Source organism: Oncorhynchus mykiss, chromosome 26, assembly GCF_013265735.2.
Source record: "Oncorhynchus mykiss isolate Arlee chromosome 26, USDA_OmykA_1.1, whole genome shotgun sequence".
NCBI classification, from domain to species: Eukaryota; Metazoa; Chordata; class Actinopteri; order Salmoniformes; family Salmonidae; genus Oncorhynchus; species Oncorhynchus mykiss.
The window spans coordinates 44,816,888-44,833,706 of NC_048590.1; the positions used below are offsets into that span (position 1 = coordinate 44,816,888).

Here is a 16,819-nt window from a genome sequence, read left to right on the forward strand (position 1 = left end):
GGAAGGAGAGGGGAGAGGTGGAGAGAAGCAGAATGAGAGGGGAGAGGTGGAGAGAAGCAGGAGGAGAGGGGAGAGGTGGAGAGAAGCAGGAGGAGAGGGGGAGGTGGAGAGAAGCAGGAGGAGAGGGGGGAGGTGGAGAGAAGCAGGAGGAGAGGAGGGAGGTGGAGAGAAGGAGAGGGGAGAGGTGGAGAGAAGCAGAATGAGAGGGGAGAGGTGGAGAGAAGCAGAATGAGAGGGGAGAGGTGGAGAGAAGCAGGAGGAGAGGGGGAGGTGGAGAGAAGCAGAATGAGAGGGGAGAGGTGGAAAGAAGCAGAATGAGAGGGGAGAGGTGGAGAGAAGCAGGAGGAGGGGGGAGGTGGAGAGAAGCAGAAGGAGAGGGGAGAGGTGGAGAGAAGCAGGAGGAGGGGGGAGGTGGAGAGAAGCAGAAGGAGAGGGGAGAGGTGGAGAGAAGCAGAATGAGAGGGGAGAGAAGCAGAATGAGAGGGGAGAGGTGGAGAGAAGCAGAAGGAGAGGGAGAGAGACGGAACAGAGCTTTTTATGAGCCTGTGATTATAGTTTGGCATAGTAGCACAAAGAGCAGGAGTGTTCTCGTTCAAATTCCCTATAGGAAGATTACCTAATGTAGATAGTAGATTTATGGTACAACATTGTACCTAGCATGAGGTTAGCATAAGGTTTAACCCTTACAGTTATGGTACAGGTTGGGTTCAGGAATTAAAGGTTTAACCCTTACAGTAATGGTACAGATTAGGACCTGAGTTTAAGGTTTAACCCTTACAGTAATGGTACAGATTAGGACCAGAGTTTAATGTGTAACCCTTACAGTAATGGTACAGATTAGGACCAGGGTTTAAGGTTTAACCCTTACAGTAATGGTACAGATTAGGACCAGGGTTTAAGGTTTAACCCTTACAGTAATGGTACAGATTAGGACCAGGCATTGAAGGTTTAACCCTTACAGTAATGGTACAGATTAGAACCAGAGTTTAAGGTTTAACCCTTACAGTAATGGTACAGATTAGAACCAGAGTTTAAGGTGTAACCCTTACAGAAATGGTACAGATTAGAACCAGAGTTTAAGGTTTAACCCTTACAGAAATGGTACAGATTAGAACCAGAGTTTAAGGTTTAACCCTTACAGTAATGGTACTGTGTAGTACAGTCTGGTAAATAGCAGGACCAGGCATGACTAGTGGCTGCAGGTTTCACACCATTACGATGATAATAATGCATGAGACACAGAACTGAGAGAGACTGAGGAAAACAGGACCAATCAGAGTCATCCAGAATATTCTCCCCTTTACTGATGTTTTGCTGCTAACAGAGTCACCTGTTCCAAAGACAAGAACCACAACGGGTGTCAAGAGAGACCCAGGAGTGACAGACAGGAGAGCCCTTGAGATGATGACATCAGAGGGGCTTTCAGCTTGCTATGTTTCCATTATCAAATCAAATCACATTTTATGTGTCACATGGTGACATGGTTAGCAGATGTTAATGCGAGGGTAGCGAAATGCTTGTGCTTCTAGTTCCAACAATGCAGTAATAAAACCTAAGATTACCTGGGGTACCAATGTGGTATTATGGTAGATGATAGTGGTCAACAGTCCCTTTTGAAACAACCCAACCTCACAATGGGCCTCTGAACACCTCAAAACGGATATTATATCATCCCAAAACATATATAAGATTCCTATGGGAGGGAAGGACAGCACACATTACACCGATGTTAAGGTCTCTGCACGGGCTGACAGTTTTACAATTCATTTTAGGATTCTTCTAATGGTTTTTAAATCAATCCACGATCGTGCACCCCAATACATGTCAGACATGCTTTTTCGTTATGTACCCAGTAGGTCCCTCAGGTCCTCTGGCCTTTTAACTCTCCCAAAGCCTAGGACCAAGAGGCATGGAGAGGCAGCCTTTAGTTACTATGCCCGCAGCCTCTGGACCAGCCTGCCAGAGAATCTGAGGGGGGCTGAAACTGTGGACATATTTAAAAGAGTCTTAAAACGCATATGTTTAGCTTTGCTTTTCCTTAGGATGTTTTTTAGCCATTCAGTTTTTATTGTTAATTCTTTACATTTTTATCTTATGTTTGTTGTGTAGTAGATATTTCAGTTTGAATTATTTTTCTTCCTATAAAGCACATTGTATAGCATTCCATTTCTGAAATGTGCTGTATATATACAGCTTGAGTTGATTGGAGGGAGGGAGGGAGGGAGGGAGGGAGGGAGGGAGGGAGGGAGGGAGGGAGGGAGGGAGGGAGGGAGGGAGTTGGTGGAAAGTGAGGGAGGGTAGAATGGGGGTGGATAGAGAAGTACTCAGTGTGAACAAACAGACCACATCCATGTCAGAACATGTTGTTGAAAGGAGGAGAGAACCAGCTGAATGAGAAGAGAGGATAACGGACAGAAAAATAGAAGAGAAGAAAGGAGGGATGGAAACAGGTATTTCACTCAGCTAGGGTCGAGAGAGTCAGAGATTAACAGACTAGGGTCACTGACCAGTGTATGTGTTAGTATGTTTACAATACAACCAGGGGTGTTGGATGGTGTGAGAAGACACACACACAGTACACACAGCACACACACAGCACACACATTACACACACAGTACACACACACATTACACACACACAGTACACACACAGTACACAAACAGTACACACACACAGTACACACACACAGTACACACACACAGTACACACACAAAACACACACAGTACAGTTACTGTTAGATCTTGATCTCAGGAGCTCAAACCATGGCTGCAGGCGAGGAACACACACCAGCAGAAAGTATGAGTGAGCTTCAAAGCAGAGGAAGTCAAAGTTCCTCACACTCACACACCTGCCAGGTGGGGTTATCACTGCACACCACCAGAGGCTTTTAGGGAGATCCTGATCATAAATTACATGAAAAGTTGATAATGGATTTTCCAGGTGAACAAAAAGAGGGCCTACTCTAATTTCATGTATGTGGTAGTAGTGGTAGGTAGTAGTGGTAGTAGTGGTAGTAGTGGTAGTTGTGGTAGGGTGTAGTAGTGGTAGAAGTGGTAGTAGTGGTAGGGGGTAGTAGTGGTAGGGGGTAGAGGTGGTAGGGGGTAGTAGTGGTAGTAGTGGTAGTTGTGGTAGGGTGTAGTAGTGGTAGAAGTGGTAGTAGTGGTAGTAGTGGCAGTAGTGGTAGGGGGTAGAGGTGGTAGGGGGTAGTAGTGGTAGTAGTGGTAGGGGGTAGTAGTGGTAGTAGTGGTAGGGGGTAGTAGTGGTAGGGGGTAATAGTGGTAGGGGGTAGAGGTGGTAGGGGTAGTGGTAGTAGTGGTAGTAGTGGTAGTTGTGGTAGGGTGTAGTAGTGGTAGAAGTGGTAGTAGTGGCAGTAGTGGTAGGGGGTAGTAGTGGTAGGGGGGAGTAGTGGTAGTAGTTGTAAGGGGTAGTAGTGGTAGGGGGTAGTAGTGGTAGTAGTGGTAAGGGGTAGTAGTGGCAGTAGTTGTAAGGGGTAGTAGTGGTAGGGGGTAGTAGTGGCAGTAGTTGTAAGGGGTAGTAGTGGTAGGGGGTAGTAGTGGTAGGGGGTAGAGGTGGTAGGGGTAGTAGTGGCAGTAGTTGTAAGGGGTAGTAGTTGTAAGGGGTAGTAGTGGTAGTAGTAGTAAGGGGTAGTAGTGGCAGTAGTTGTAAGGGGTAGCAGTGGAAGGGGGCAGTAGTGGTAGGGGGTAGTAGTGGCAGTAGTTGTAAGGGGTAGTAGTGGTAGGGGGTAATAGTGGTAGGGGGTAGAGGTGGTAGGGGGTAGTAGTGGTAGGGGGTAGAGGTGGTAGGGGGTAGTAGTGGTAGTAGTGGTAGGGGGTAATAGTGGTAGGGGGTAGAGGTGGTAGGGGTAGTAGTGGCAGTAGTTGTAAGGGGTAGTAGTGGTAGGTGGTAGTAGTGGTAGTAGTAGTAGGGGGTAGTAGTGGTAGGGGGTAATAGTGGTAGGGGGTAGAGGTGGTAGGGGTAGTGAGTAGTAGTGGTAGTAGTGGTAGTTGTGGTAGGGTGTAGTAGTGGTAGAAGTGGTAGTAGTGGTAGTAGTGGCAGTAGTGGTAGGGGGTAGTAGTGGTAGGGGGAGTAGTGGTAGTAGTTGTAAGGGGTAGTAGTGGTAGTAGTGGTAAGGGGTAGTAGTGGCAGTAGTTGTAAGGGGTAGTAGTGGTATGGGGTAGTAGTGGCAGTAGTTGTAAGGGGTAGTAGTTGTAAGGGGTAGAGGTGGTAGGGGGTAGTAGTGGTAAGGGGTAGTAGTGGTAGGGGGTAATAGTGGTAGGGGGTAGAGGTGGTAGGGGTAGTAGTGGTAGTAATGGTAGGGGATAGTAGTGGTAGTAGTGGTAGGGGATAGTAGTGGTAGTAGTGGTAGTGGTAGTAATGGTGGGGATAGTAGTGGTAGTAGTAGTAGTGGTAGTGGTAGTAATGGTAGTGGTAGTAGGGGATAGTAATGGTAGAGGTGGTAGGGGGTAGTAGTGGTAGAGGTGGTAGGGGGTAGTAGTGGTAGTGGTAGTAGTGGTAGGTGGTAGTAGTGGTAGTAGTGGTAGGGGGTAGTAGTGGTAGTAGTGGTAGGTGGTAGTATTGGTAGGGGGTAGTAGTGGTAGTAGTGGTAGGTGGTAGTAGTGGTAGGGGGTAGTAGTGGTAGAGGTGGCAGGGGGTAGTAGTGGTAGTGGTAGTAGTGGTAGGTGGTAGTAGTGGTAGTAGTGGTAGGGGGTAGTAGTGGTAGGTGGTAGTATTGGTAGGGGGTAGTAGTGGTAGTAGTGGTAGTGGTAGTAGTGGTAGGGGGTAGTAGTGGTAGGGTGTAGTAGTGGTAGTAGTGGTAGTAGTGGTAGGGGGTAGTAGTGGTAGGGTGTAGTAGTGGTAGTAGTGGTAGGGGGTAGTAGTGGTAGTAGTGGTAGGTGGTAGAGGGTAGTAGTGGTAGTAGTGGTAGTAGTGGTCGGGGGTAGTAGTGGTAGGTGGTAGTAGTGGTAGGTGGTAGTAGTGGTAGTAGTGGTAGGTGGTAGTAGTGGTAGTAGTGGTAGGGGGTAATAGTGGTAGTAGTGGTAGGGGGTAGTAGTGGTAGGGGGTAGTAGTGGTAGTGGTAGTAGTGGTAGTAGTGGTAGTAGTGGTAGTAGTGGTAGGGGGTAGTAGTGGTAGTAGTGGTAGGTGGTAGTAGTGGTAGTAGTGGTAGTAGTGGTAGGGTGTAGTAGTGGTAGTAGTGGTAGGGTGTAGTAGTGGTAGTAGTGGTAGTAGTGGTAGGGTGTAGTAGTGGTAGTAGTGGTAGGGTGTAGTAGTGGTAGGGGGTAGTAGTGGTAGGGGGTAGTAGTGGTAGGGTGTAGTAGTGGTAGTAGTGGTAGGGGGTAGTAGTGGTAGTAGTGGTAGGTAAATTACATGAAAAGTTGATAATGGATTTTCCAGGTGAACAAAAAGAGGGCCTACTCTAATTTCATGTATGTGGTAGTAGTGGCAGTAGTGGTAGGGGGTAGTAGTGGCAGTAGTTGTAAGGGGTAGTAGTGGTAGGGGGTAATAGTGGTAGGGGGTAGAGGTGGTAGGGGGTAGTAGTGGTAGGGGGTAGAGGTGGTAGGGGGTAGTAGTGGTAGTAGTGGTAGGGGGTAATAGTGGTAGGGGGTAGAGGTGGTAGGGGTAGTAGTGGCAGTAGTTGTAAGGGGTAGTAGTGGTAGGTGGTAGTAGTGGTAGGGGGTAGAGGTGGTAGGGGTAGTAGTGGCAGTAGTTGTAAGGGGTGGTAGTGGTAGGTGGTAGTAGTGGTAGTAGTGGTAGTGGGTAGTAGTGGTAGGGGGTAATAGTGGTAAGGGGTAGAGGTGGTAGGGGTAGTGAGTAGTAGTGGTAGTAGTGGTAGTTGTGGTAGGGTGTAGTAGTGGTAGAAGTGGTAGTAGTGGTAGTAGTGGCAGTAGTGGTAGGGGGTAGTAGTGGTAGGGGGAGTAGTGGTAGTAGTTGTAAGGGGTAGTAGTGGTAGTAGTGGTAAGGGATAGTAGTGGCAGTAGTTGTAAGGGGTAGTAGTGGTAGGGGGTAGTAGTGGCAGTAGTTGTAAGGGGTAGTAGTTGTAAGGGGTAGAGGTGGTAGGGGGTAGTAGTGGTAAGGGGTAGTAGTGGTAGGGGGTAATAGTGGTAGGGAGTAGAGGTGGTAGGGGTAGTAGTGGTAGTAATGGTAGGGGATAGTAGTGGTAGTAGTGGTAGGGGATAGTAGTGGTAGTAGTGGTAGTGGTAGTAATGGTGGGGATAGTAGTGGTAGTAGTAGTAGTGGTAGTGGTAGTAATGGTAGTGGTAGTAGGGGATAGTAATGGTAGAGGTGGTAGGGGGTAGTAGTGGTAGTAGTGGTAGGTGGTAGTAGTGGTAGGGGGTAGGAGTGGTAGAGGTGGTAGGGGGTGGTAGTGGTAGTAGTGGTAGGTGGTAGTAGTGGTAGTAGTGGTATGGGGTAGTAGTGGTAGTAGTGGTAGGTGGTAGTATTGGTAGGGGGTAGTAGTGGTAGTAGTGGTAGTGGTAGTAGTGGTAGGGGGTAGTAGTGGTAGGGTGTAGTAGTGGTAGTAGTGGTAGTAGTGGTAGGGGGTAGTAGTGGTAGGGTGTAGTAGTGGTAGTAGTGGTAGGGGGTAGTAGTGGTAGTAGTGGTAGGTGGTAGAGCGTAGTAGTGGTAGTAGTGGTAGTAGTGGTCGGGGGTAGTAGTGGTAGGGTGTAGTAGTGGTAGTAGTGGTAGGGGGTAGTAGTGGTAGTAGTGGTAGGTGGTAGAGCGTAGTAGTGGTAGTAGTGGTAGTAGTGGTAGGGGGTAGTAGTGGTAGTAGTGGTAGGTGGTAGAGCGTAGTAGTGGTAGGTGGTAGTAGTGGTAGTAGTGGTAGGTGGTAGTAGTGGTAGTAGTGGTAGGGGGTAATAGTGGTAGTAGTGGTAGGGGGTAGTAGTGGTAGGGGGTAGTAGTGGTAGTAGTGGTAGGGGGTAGTAGTGGTAGTAGTGGTAGGGGGTAGTAGTGGAAGTAGTGGTAGGGGGTAGTAGTGGTAGTAGTGGTAGGTGGTAGTAGTGGTAGTAGTGGTAGGGTGTAGTAGTGGTAGTAGTGGTAGGGTGTAGTAGTGGTAGTAGTGGTAGTAGTGGTAGGGTGTAGTAGTGGTAGGGGGTAGTAGTGGTAGTAGTGGTAGGTGGTAGGGGGTAGTAGTGGTAGTAGTGGTAGGGGGTAGTAGTTGTAGTAGTGGTAGTAGTGGTAGGGGGTAGTAGTGGTAGGGGGTAGTAGTGGAAGTAGTGGTAGGGGGTAGTAGTGGTAGGTGGTAGTAGTGGTAGTAGTGGTAGTAGTGGTAGGGGGTAGTAGTGGTAGTAGTGGTAGGTGGTAGTAGTGGTAGGGGGTAGTAGTGGTAGGTGGTAGTAGTGGTAGGTGGTAGTAGTGGTAGATGGTAGTAGTGGTAGTAGTGGTAGGGGGTAGTAGTGGTAGGGGGTAGTAGTGGAAGTAGTGGTAGGGGGTAGTAGTGGTAGGTGGTAGTAGTGGTAGTAGTGGTAGTAGTGGTAGGGGGTAGTAGTGGTAGTAGTGGTAGGTGGTAGTAGTGGTAGTAGTGGTAGTAGTGGTAGGTGGTAGTAGTGGTAGTAGTGGTAGGTGGTAGTAGTGGTAGGGGGTAGTAGTGGTAGTAGTGGTAGTAGTGGTAGTAGTGGTAAGGGGTAGTAGTGGTAGTAGTGGTAGGTGGTAGTAGTGGTAGTAGTGGTAGTAGTGGTAGGTGGTAGTAGTGGTAGTAGTGGTAGTAGTGGTAGTAGTGGTAGTAGTGGTAGTAGTGGTAAGGGGTAGTAGTGGTAGTAGTGGTAGGTGGTAGTAGTGGTAGTAGTGGTACAGTGGGGAGAACAAGTATTTGATACACTGCCGATTTTGCATGTTTTCCTACTTACAAAGAATGTAGAGGTCTGTAATTTTTATCAAAGGTACACTTCAACTGTGAGAGACGGAATCAAAAATCCAGAAAATCACATTGTATGATTTTTAAGTAATTAATTTGCATTTTATTGCAAATTAATTACTTAAGAGGCTGTAGCAGTTTTTTAAAATGTATTTTTATTTTTATTTTTTTTCTTAAGGGGTGGATCATCTTAATATTACGGAAAGAATGTTGCTTCCATCAATGTAATTGTCTGCATCATTTCCAATCCCCCATATATTTTTGGGGTAAATATAAATATCCATATACATATACGCATGCATACATATACACATATATACATACACACATATAGACATACTTTTTTTAGAATATACCTTTATTATTCCCCGCAAACCCTACCACCCTTCCCCCAATTGGAGTAAACTAATTAACAATAACACTTAGGCTTCTACCTTCAGTTTATTTATCTAATATAAACTATTTTACAATAGTTATATTGTGTTTGTTTTTAGTCCTTCCTCTATTTCTGATGTCCATCCAGTTTGATTTCTATTTGTAACTGTGCTATTTCACAAAAGTTCTGAACCTGTATACATTTTACAGACCCCGTATGTTCTACATGTTTACCTTGCTATTAGTCCCACCCTTCAGCTCCATTCAACCCCTCCCATCCATCTCTCAACATCATCCAGTCCCTCCCTTCAGCTCCATTCAACCCCTCCCATCTATCTCTCAACATCATCCAGTCCCTCCCTTCAGCTCCATTCAACCCCTCCCATCTATCTCTCAACATCATCCATTTTGGATTTCTATTTGCCATATATTGTTCAACTGTGCTGTGATGCTTCACAAACGTATTGAACCTTTCTATTCTCATAGTTTCTACAGATTATAAATGAAAAATATATATTTTTGCTAAAATAATTATTATATTATTGATTGAATGACTATGGCTTTTCAAATCAGCCAGTATTGCTATCTGCAGCGTTAGTTCTAGGCAAATGTTGCAATTCTTCAGCCTTTCCTGGACCTGTGACCAAAAACGAGCTACATATGGACAATACCAAAATAAATGATCTAATGACTGCCTCCTCACAGCAGAATCTGCAGAGCTGGGAAGATTGTATCCCCCATATATATATAACATTCTATTGGTTGCAAGAATTTTGTATAATAATAACAATTTAAAAAATTGAAGTTTTGAATCTGCCGTTGTTTTGCGTATCAATTCATAAACCATATGCCATGGAATGGGTACATAAAAAATCTCTTCAAAATTATTTTGCAATTTATATGGCACAGCTGTCAATTTTTTGTTCCTTAAATGAAATTGGTATATGTTTTTATTTATCACACTTTTCTTTAACCATTTATGTTCTTTAATACATTGTTTAAATAATAAAGATATTTTGGAGATTATTTCCTTTCCAAACCACCGAAAGTGAGCAGGTGTAATCTGAATAAAGGGGAAAAGGCCCTTCCTGAATATAGGATGAGACATTCCTACCAATTTACTAGAGAACCAGTTTGGATTTAAGTATAACTTTTGTATGACTGAAGCCTTTAGTGAGAGGTCTAATGCTTTAATATTTAATAATTTCTGCCCTCCAAATTCATATTCGTTATATAAATAGGCCCTTTTCATTTTGTCTGGCTTGCCGTTCCAAATAAAATAGAATCTTTGGTGTAGGCAAAACCATAAGCAAATAGGTAAACTGTGATGTGACTAAAGAGTTAATCAGGGTGATTTTCCCACAAATAGACAGGTATTTTCCTTTCCATGGTAGCAAGATCTTATCTATTTTTGCGAACTTTCTATAAAAATGTATTAGAGTGAGATGATTTCTTTCTTTTGGGATTTGTATACCGAGTATGTCCACATCTCTGTCAGACCATTTAATTGGTAAACTATATGGTAATGTAAAATTAGCCTTTTTTAGTGATCCAACATTTATCATAATTTGGATTTAATCCAGAGAGGATAGCAAAAGTATCAAGATCCTCTATGAGGCTGTGGAGAGATTCTAATTGTGGTTTTAAAAGAAAACATGAATCATCAGCGTACAATGACTTCTTTGTTTTTAAGCCACGGATTTCTAATCCCTTAATATTATTGTTTAATCTAATTTTAACAGCTAACATTTCGATGGCAATAATAAATAGATATGCCGATAGTGGATTATTGTGTGCCTCTATGGTACAGATTTTATTGCTATCTAACTGTACTGTTAGTCCTTTAATTTCCTTTGTTAATATGGACTCTTTTGATGTGAATTGTTTTTGTTTTATAGATGAGTAGTGAATTGCATGGCCTCTAAAGGCACATTTAAAAGTGTCCCACACAATAAGGGGATCAGATGTACCTATGTTATGTCTGAAAAAGTCAGTTATAAATTCTTCTGTCCTAATTTTAAGCAATTTATCATCTAGTAGGCTTTGATTAAATTTCCAATATCCCCGCCCACGTGGAAATTCTGTAATTTTACAGTTATAGTGGGGCAGATTACACATTACAGTTACAGTGGGGTGGAGAGACAGACAGAATACAGTTGCTGTGGGGTGGAGAGACAGATTACAGTTATAGTGAGGGGGGAGAGACAGACTGATTACAGTTATAGTGGGGCGGAGAGACAGACAGATTACAGTTATAGTGAGGGGGGAGAGAGACAGATTACAGTTACAGTGGGGCAGAGAGACAGACAGATTACAGTTATAGTGAGGGGGGAGAGACAGACAGATTACAGTCATAGTGAGGGGGGAGAGAGACAGATTACAGTTACAGTGGGGCAGAGAGACAGACAGATTACAGTTATAGTGAGGGGGGAGAGACAGACAGATTACAGTTATAGTGAGGGCGGAGAGACAGACAGATTACAGTTATAGTGGGGCGGAGAGACAGACAGATTATAGTTACAGTGGGGCGGAGAGACAGACAGATTACAGTTACAGTTGGGTGGAGAGACAGACAGATTACAGTTACAGTGGGGCGGAGAGACAGACAGAATACAGTTACAGTGGGGTGGAGAGACAGACAGATTACAGTTATAGTGGGGCGGAGAGAGAGACAGACAGATTACAGTTATAGTGGGGCGGAGAGAGAGACAGACAGATTACAGTTATAGTGGGGCGGAGAGACAGACAGATTATAGTTACAGTGGGGCGGAGAGACAGACAGATTACAGTTATAGTGGGGCGGAGAGAGAGACAGACAGATTACAGTTACAGTGGGGTGGAGAGACAGACAGATTACAGTTATAGTGGGGCGGAGAGACAGACAGATTATAGTTACAGTGGGGCGGAGAGACAGACAGATTACAGTTATAGTGGGGCGGAGAGAGAGACAGACAGATTACAGTTACAGTGGGGTGGAGAGACAGGCAGATTACAGTTATAGTGGGGCGGAGAGACAGACAGAATACAGCAGGGTCTTATCTGCAGTACGTGTGTGGTCTTATCTCCAAAGTGTGTGCGTGTGTGCGTGTGTGAGAGAGTGTAAGTGTGTGTGTGTGTGTCCGCATGCATGTGCGTTTGTGTGTCTGTGTGCGTGTGTGTGTGTATGTGTGCGTGCGTGTGCGTGTGTGTGTGTGTTTGTGTGTTTGTGTGCTTGAGAGGTTTTTACAGACCAGGCGGGTTGAAATGTCACCTGCTTCTCCTTTTCCGGGGGACAGCAATGTCAGAGGTCAACAAGGGCCACCGACAGACTATTTCAATACACACACACACACACACACACACACACACACACACACACGGTTGTGATTCCTCACCCACTGTGTCACAGGGCTGGTCTTTGTGCACGCAGAAGTCAGTCCTGCAACGAGAAGAACAATATTATAACAAGTTGAGTCCATCTGACCTCGTCCTGCAATGCTACTGTGTTGATAAGTGAGTAGGGTGAAGTTTCTCATGGATGCTGATCTGGGTCAATTTAACATTTTCCACACGTATGTTAAAGCATGTACAATACAATGTCATTTATTTAGATTCCTTCAAACATATTTTGTGTTTCTCTAATCAACACTAAGTTTCCCTTAGGGACAGATCTAGGATCAGCTTCCCCTCCCCAATCTTAACCTTAAACATTTTAATTGGGCCTATTAGTTCAATCCACCAGTTGAATCTTCACTTCCACTTCCGTTGAATTGTCACTTAGTCTCCCACTGGCATGAATTCATGACCAAGTGAAGAAAATGACTTAAGTGTAAATGTTAACTGCCATTTGCTGTCAACGTTACACCAGAATAGTGCTACATAGAAGGGTTAATGTACAATGCACCCTGACTGTGTTCTCTCTAATCTATGTACTGTAGTTCATGCTGGACAAACAGCTAGCAGCCCTCAACTCAAACATTCCACGTCTCCTTCGCTGTGGCATAGTCACAAACACACGCGCGCATGCACGCACGCGCACACACGCACGCACACACACACACACACACACACACACACGCGCGCGCACACATGCGCACGCATGCACGCACAAACAAACACACAGCTTATGTTGGTTACCATGGGGACCGGCCGACCCGTGTAAGGCCCGTTCCAGTACATGCAGGGAGACAAGGCAGGGACTCTCATTCCCACCACTGAGAACCCAAGACCCTCTTTGTCCCCACTGTTAAGCAGTGATTTGACATGGTTTACATACCAAATGGCACCCTATGCCCTACATAGTGTAGTACTTTAACCAGAGCCCTATTGGAATAGGGTGCCATTTGGAATGCAGTCATGCTGTAGAACCCCTGAGTGGAGAGTGACTTTGTAAGTAGTAGGCAAGACACAGAGAGAGAGAGACATAGTGAGGGAGAGAGGCAGAGAGAGAGAGAGAGAGAGAGAGAGAGAGAGAGAGAGACATAGTGAGGGAGAGAGGCAGAGAGAGAGAGACACAGAGACACAGAGACATAGTGAGGGAGCGAGGCAGAGAGAGAGAGAGAGAGAGAGAGAGAGAGAGAGAGAGACATAGTGAGGGAGAGAGAGAGAGAGAGATACATAGTGAGGGAGAGAGGCAGAGAGAGAGAGAGACATAGTGAGGGAGAGAGGCAGAGAGAGAGAGAGAGACACAGAGACATAGTGAGGGAGCGAGGCAGAGAGAGAGAGAGAGAGAGAGAGAGAGAGAGAGAGACATAGTGAGGGAGAGAGAGAGAGAGAGATACATAGTGAGGGAGAGAGGCAGAGAGAGAGAGAGACATAGTGAGGGAGAGAGGCAGAGAGAGAGAGAGAGAGACAGAGAGACAGAGATACATAGTGAGGGAGAGAGGGAGAGAGAGAGAGAGACAGAGAGAGAGAGAGAGAGAGAGATAGTGAGGGAGAGAGGCAGAGAGAGAGAGAGATACATAGTGAGGGAGAGAGGCAGAGAGAGAGAGAGACATAGTGAGGGAGAGAGGCAGAGAGAGGGAGAGAGGCAGAGAGACATAGAGAGGCAGAGAGAGAGAGAGAGAGAGACATAGTGAGGGAGAGAGGCAGAGAGAGAGAGACAGGGACACAGAGACATAGTGAGGGAGAGAGGCAGAGAGAGAGAGAGAGAGAGAGAGAGAGAGAGACATAGTGAGGGAGAAGAGAGAGAGAGAGACATAGTGAGGGAGAGAGGCAGAGAGAGAGAGAGACTTAGTGAGGGAGAGAGGCAGAGAGAGAGAGAGAGACAGAGAGACAGAGATACATAGTGAGGGAGAGAGGGAGAGAGAGAGAGAGACAGAGAGAGAGAGAGAGATAGTGAGGGAGAGAGGCAGAGGGAGAGAGAGAGACATAGTGAGGGAGAGGGGCAGAGAGAGAGAGAGGCAGAGAGAGGGAGAGAGGCAGAGAGACATAGAGAGGCAGAGAGAGAGAGAGACATAGTGAGGGAGAGAGGCAGAGAGAGAGAGAGACAGAGACACAGAGACATAGTGAGGGAGAGAGGCAGAGAGAGAGAGAGAGAGAGAGGGAGAGAGACATAGTGAGGGAGAGAGAGAGAGAGAGAGACATAGTGAGGGAGAGAGAGAGAGAGAGAGACATAGTGAGGGAGAGAGGCAGAGAGAGAGAGAGAGACATAGTGAGGGAGAGAGGCAGAGAGAGAGAGAGAGAGAGAGAGATAGTGAGGGAGAGAGGGAGAGAGAGAGAGACAGAGAGAGAGAGAGAGAGAGAGAGATAGTGAGGGAGAGAGGCAGAGAGAGAGAGAGAGACATAGTGAGGGAGAGAGGCAGAGAGAGAGAGACATAGTGAGGGAGAGAGGCAGAGAGAGAGAGAGAGACATAGTGAGGGAGAGAGGCAGAGAGAGAGAGAGAGAGAGAGAGAGAGAGACAGAGATACATAGTGAGGGAGAGAGGCAGAGAGAGAGAGAGAGAGAGACAGAGAGACAGAGACATAGTGAGGGAGAGAGAGACAGAGAGAGAGGCAGAGAGAGAGAGAGAGAGACAGAGAGACAGAGACATAGTGAGGCAGAGAGAGACTTTAACCAAAACTGAAAGGGTACATATTGGGACGGTCTCCGAAGACGTTTAAATATCTACTCCTCCTCTACAGTTTAAATATCTACCCTCCTCTACAGTTTAAATATCTGCCACACCTCTACAGTGTAAATATCTACCCTCCTCTACAGTGTAAATATCTACCCTCCTCTACAGTTTAAATATCTACCCTCCTCTACAGATTAAATATCTACCCTCCTCTACAGTGTAAATATCTACCCTCCTCTACAGTTTAAATATCTACCCTCCTCTACAGTGTAAATATCTACCCTCCTCTACAGTTTAAATATCTGCCCTCCTCTACAGTTTAAATATCTACCCTCCTCTACAGTTTAAAGATCTGCCACACCTCTACAGTTTAAATATCTACCCTCCTCTACAGTGTAAATATCTACCCTCCTCTACAGTGTAAATATCTACCCTCCTCTACAGTTTAAATATCTACCCTCCTCTACAGTTTAAATATCTACCCTCCTCTACAGTTTAAATATCTACCCTCCTCTACAGTTTAAATATCTACCCTCCTCTACAGTGTAAATATCTACCCTCCTCTACAGTTTAAATATCTACCCTCCTCTACAGTGTAAATATCTACCCTCCTCTACAGTTTAAATATCTGCCCTCCTCTACAGTGTAAATATCTACCCTCCTCTACAGTTTAAATATCTACCCTCCTCTACAGTTTAAATATCTGCCCTCCTCTACAGTGTAAATATCTGCCCTCCTCTACAGTTTAAATATCTGCCCTCCTCTACAGTTTAAATATCTACCCTCCTCTACAGTGTAAATATCTGCCCTCCTCTACAGTGTAAAGATCTACCCTCCTCTACAGTTTAAATATCTACCCTCCTCTACAGTGTAAATATCTACCCTCCTCTACAGTTTAAATATCTGCCCTCCTCTACAGTTTAAATATCTGCCCTCCTCTACAGTGTAAATATCTGCCCTCCTCTACAGTGTAAATATCTACCCTCCTCTACAGTGTAAAGATCTACCCTCCTCTACAGTTTAAATATCTACCCTCCTATACAGTTTAAATATCTACCCTCCTCTACAGTTTAAATATCTGCCCTCCTCTACAGTGTAAATATCTGCCCTCCTCTACAGTGTAAATATCTACCCTCCTCTACAGTGTAAATATCTACCCTCCTCTACAGTGTAAAGATCTACCCTCCTCTACAGTTTAAATATCTACCCTCCTCTACAGTTTAAATATCTACCCTCCTCTACAGTGTAAATATCTACCCTCCTCTACAGTTTAAATATCTACCCTCCTCTACAGTGTAAATATCTACCCTCCTCTACAGTTTAAATATCTGCCCTCCTCTACAGTTTAAATATCTACCCTCCTCTACAGTTTAAAGATCTGCCACACCTCTACAGTTTAAATATCTACCCTCCTCTACAGTGTAAATATCTACCCTCCTCTACAGTGTAAATATCTACCCTCCTCTACAGTTTAAATATCTACCCTCCTCTACAGTTTAAATATCTACCCTCCTCTACAGTTTAAATATCTACCCTCCTCTACAGTTTAAATATCTACCCTCCTCTACAGTGTAAATATCTACCCTCCTCTACAGTTTAAATATCTACCCTCCTCTACAGTGTAAATATCTACCCTCCTCTACAGTTTAAATATCTGCCCTCCTCTACAGTGTAAATATCTACCCTCCTCTACAGTTTAAATATCTACCCTCCTCTACAGTTTAAATATCTGCCCTCCTCTACAGTGTAAATATCTGCCCTCCTCTACAGTTTAAATATCTGCCCTCCTCTACAGTTTAAATATCTACCCTCCTCTACAGTGTAAATATCTGCCCTCCTCTACAGTGTAAAGATCTACCCTCCTCTACAGTTTAAATATCTACCCTCCTCTACAGTGTAAATATCTACCCTCCTCTACAGTTTAAATATCTGCCCTCCTCTACAGTTTAAATATCTGCCCTCCTCTACAGTGTAAATATCTGCCCTCCTCTACAGTGTAAATATCTACCCTCCTCTACAGTGTAAAGATCTACCCTCCTCTACAGTTTAAATATCTACCCTCCTATACAGTTTAAATATCTACCCTCCTCTACAGTTTAAATATCTGCCCTCCTCTACAGTGTAAATATCTGCCCTCCTCTACAGTGTAAATATCTACCCTCCTCTACAGTGTAAATATCTACCCTCCTCTACAGTGTAAAGATCTACCCTCCTCTACAGTTTAAATATCTACCCTCCTCTACAGTTTAAATATCTACCCTCCTCTACAGTTTAAATATCTGCCCTCCTCTACAGTTTAAATATCTACCCTCCTCTACAGTGTAAATATCTACCCTCCTCTACAGTGTAAATATCTACCCTCCTCTACAGTTTAAATATCTACCCTCCTCTACAGTTTAAATATCTGCCCTCCTCTACAGTGTAAATATCTACCCTCCTCTACAGTGTAAATATCTGCCCCTCCTCTACAGTTTAAAGATCTGCCCTCCTCTACAGTGTAAATATCTACCCTCCTCTACAGTTTAAATATCTACCCTCCTCTACAGTTTAAAGATCTG

At 44.9% G+C, this 16,819-nt stretch overlaps 1 protein-coding gene across 3 annotated transcripts in view; it reads right to left on the reverse strand.

The window, feature by feature from the left end:
* LOC110506903 (A disintegrin and metalloproteinase with thrombospondin motifs 17) overlaps window positions 1–16,819 on the reverse strand; it is a 217,665-nt gene that overhangs the window by 111,520 nt on the left and 89,326 nt on the right. For all 3 annotated transcript variants that reach the window (XM_036964481.1, XM_036964482.1, XM_036964480.1), the window contains exon 7: window positions 11,601–11,644. In XM_036964481.1, the coding sequence (XP_036820376.1) occupies window positions 11,601–11,644 (44 nt within the window). The remainder of the gene's footprint in view (window positions 1–11,600; window positions 11,645–16,819) is intronic.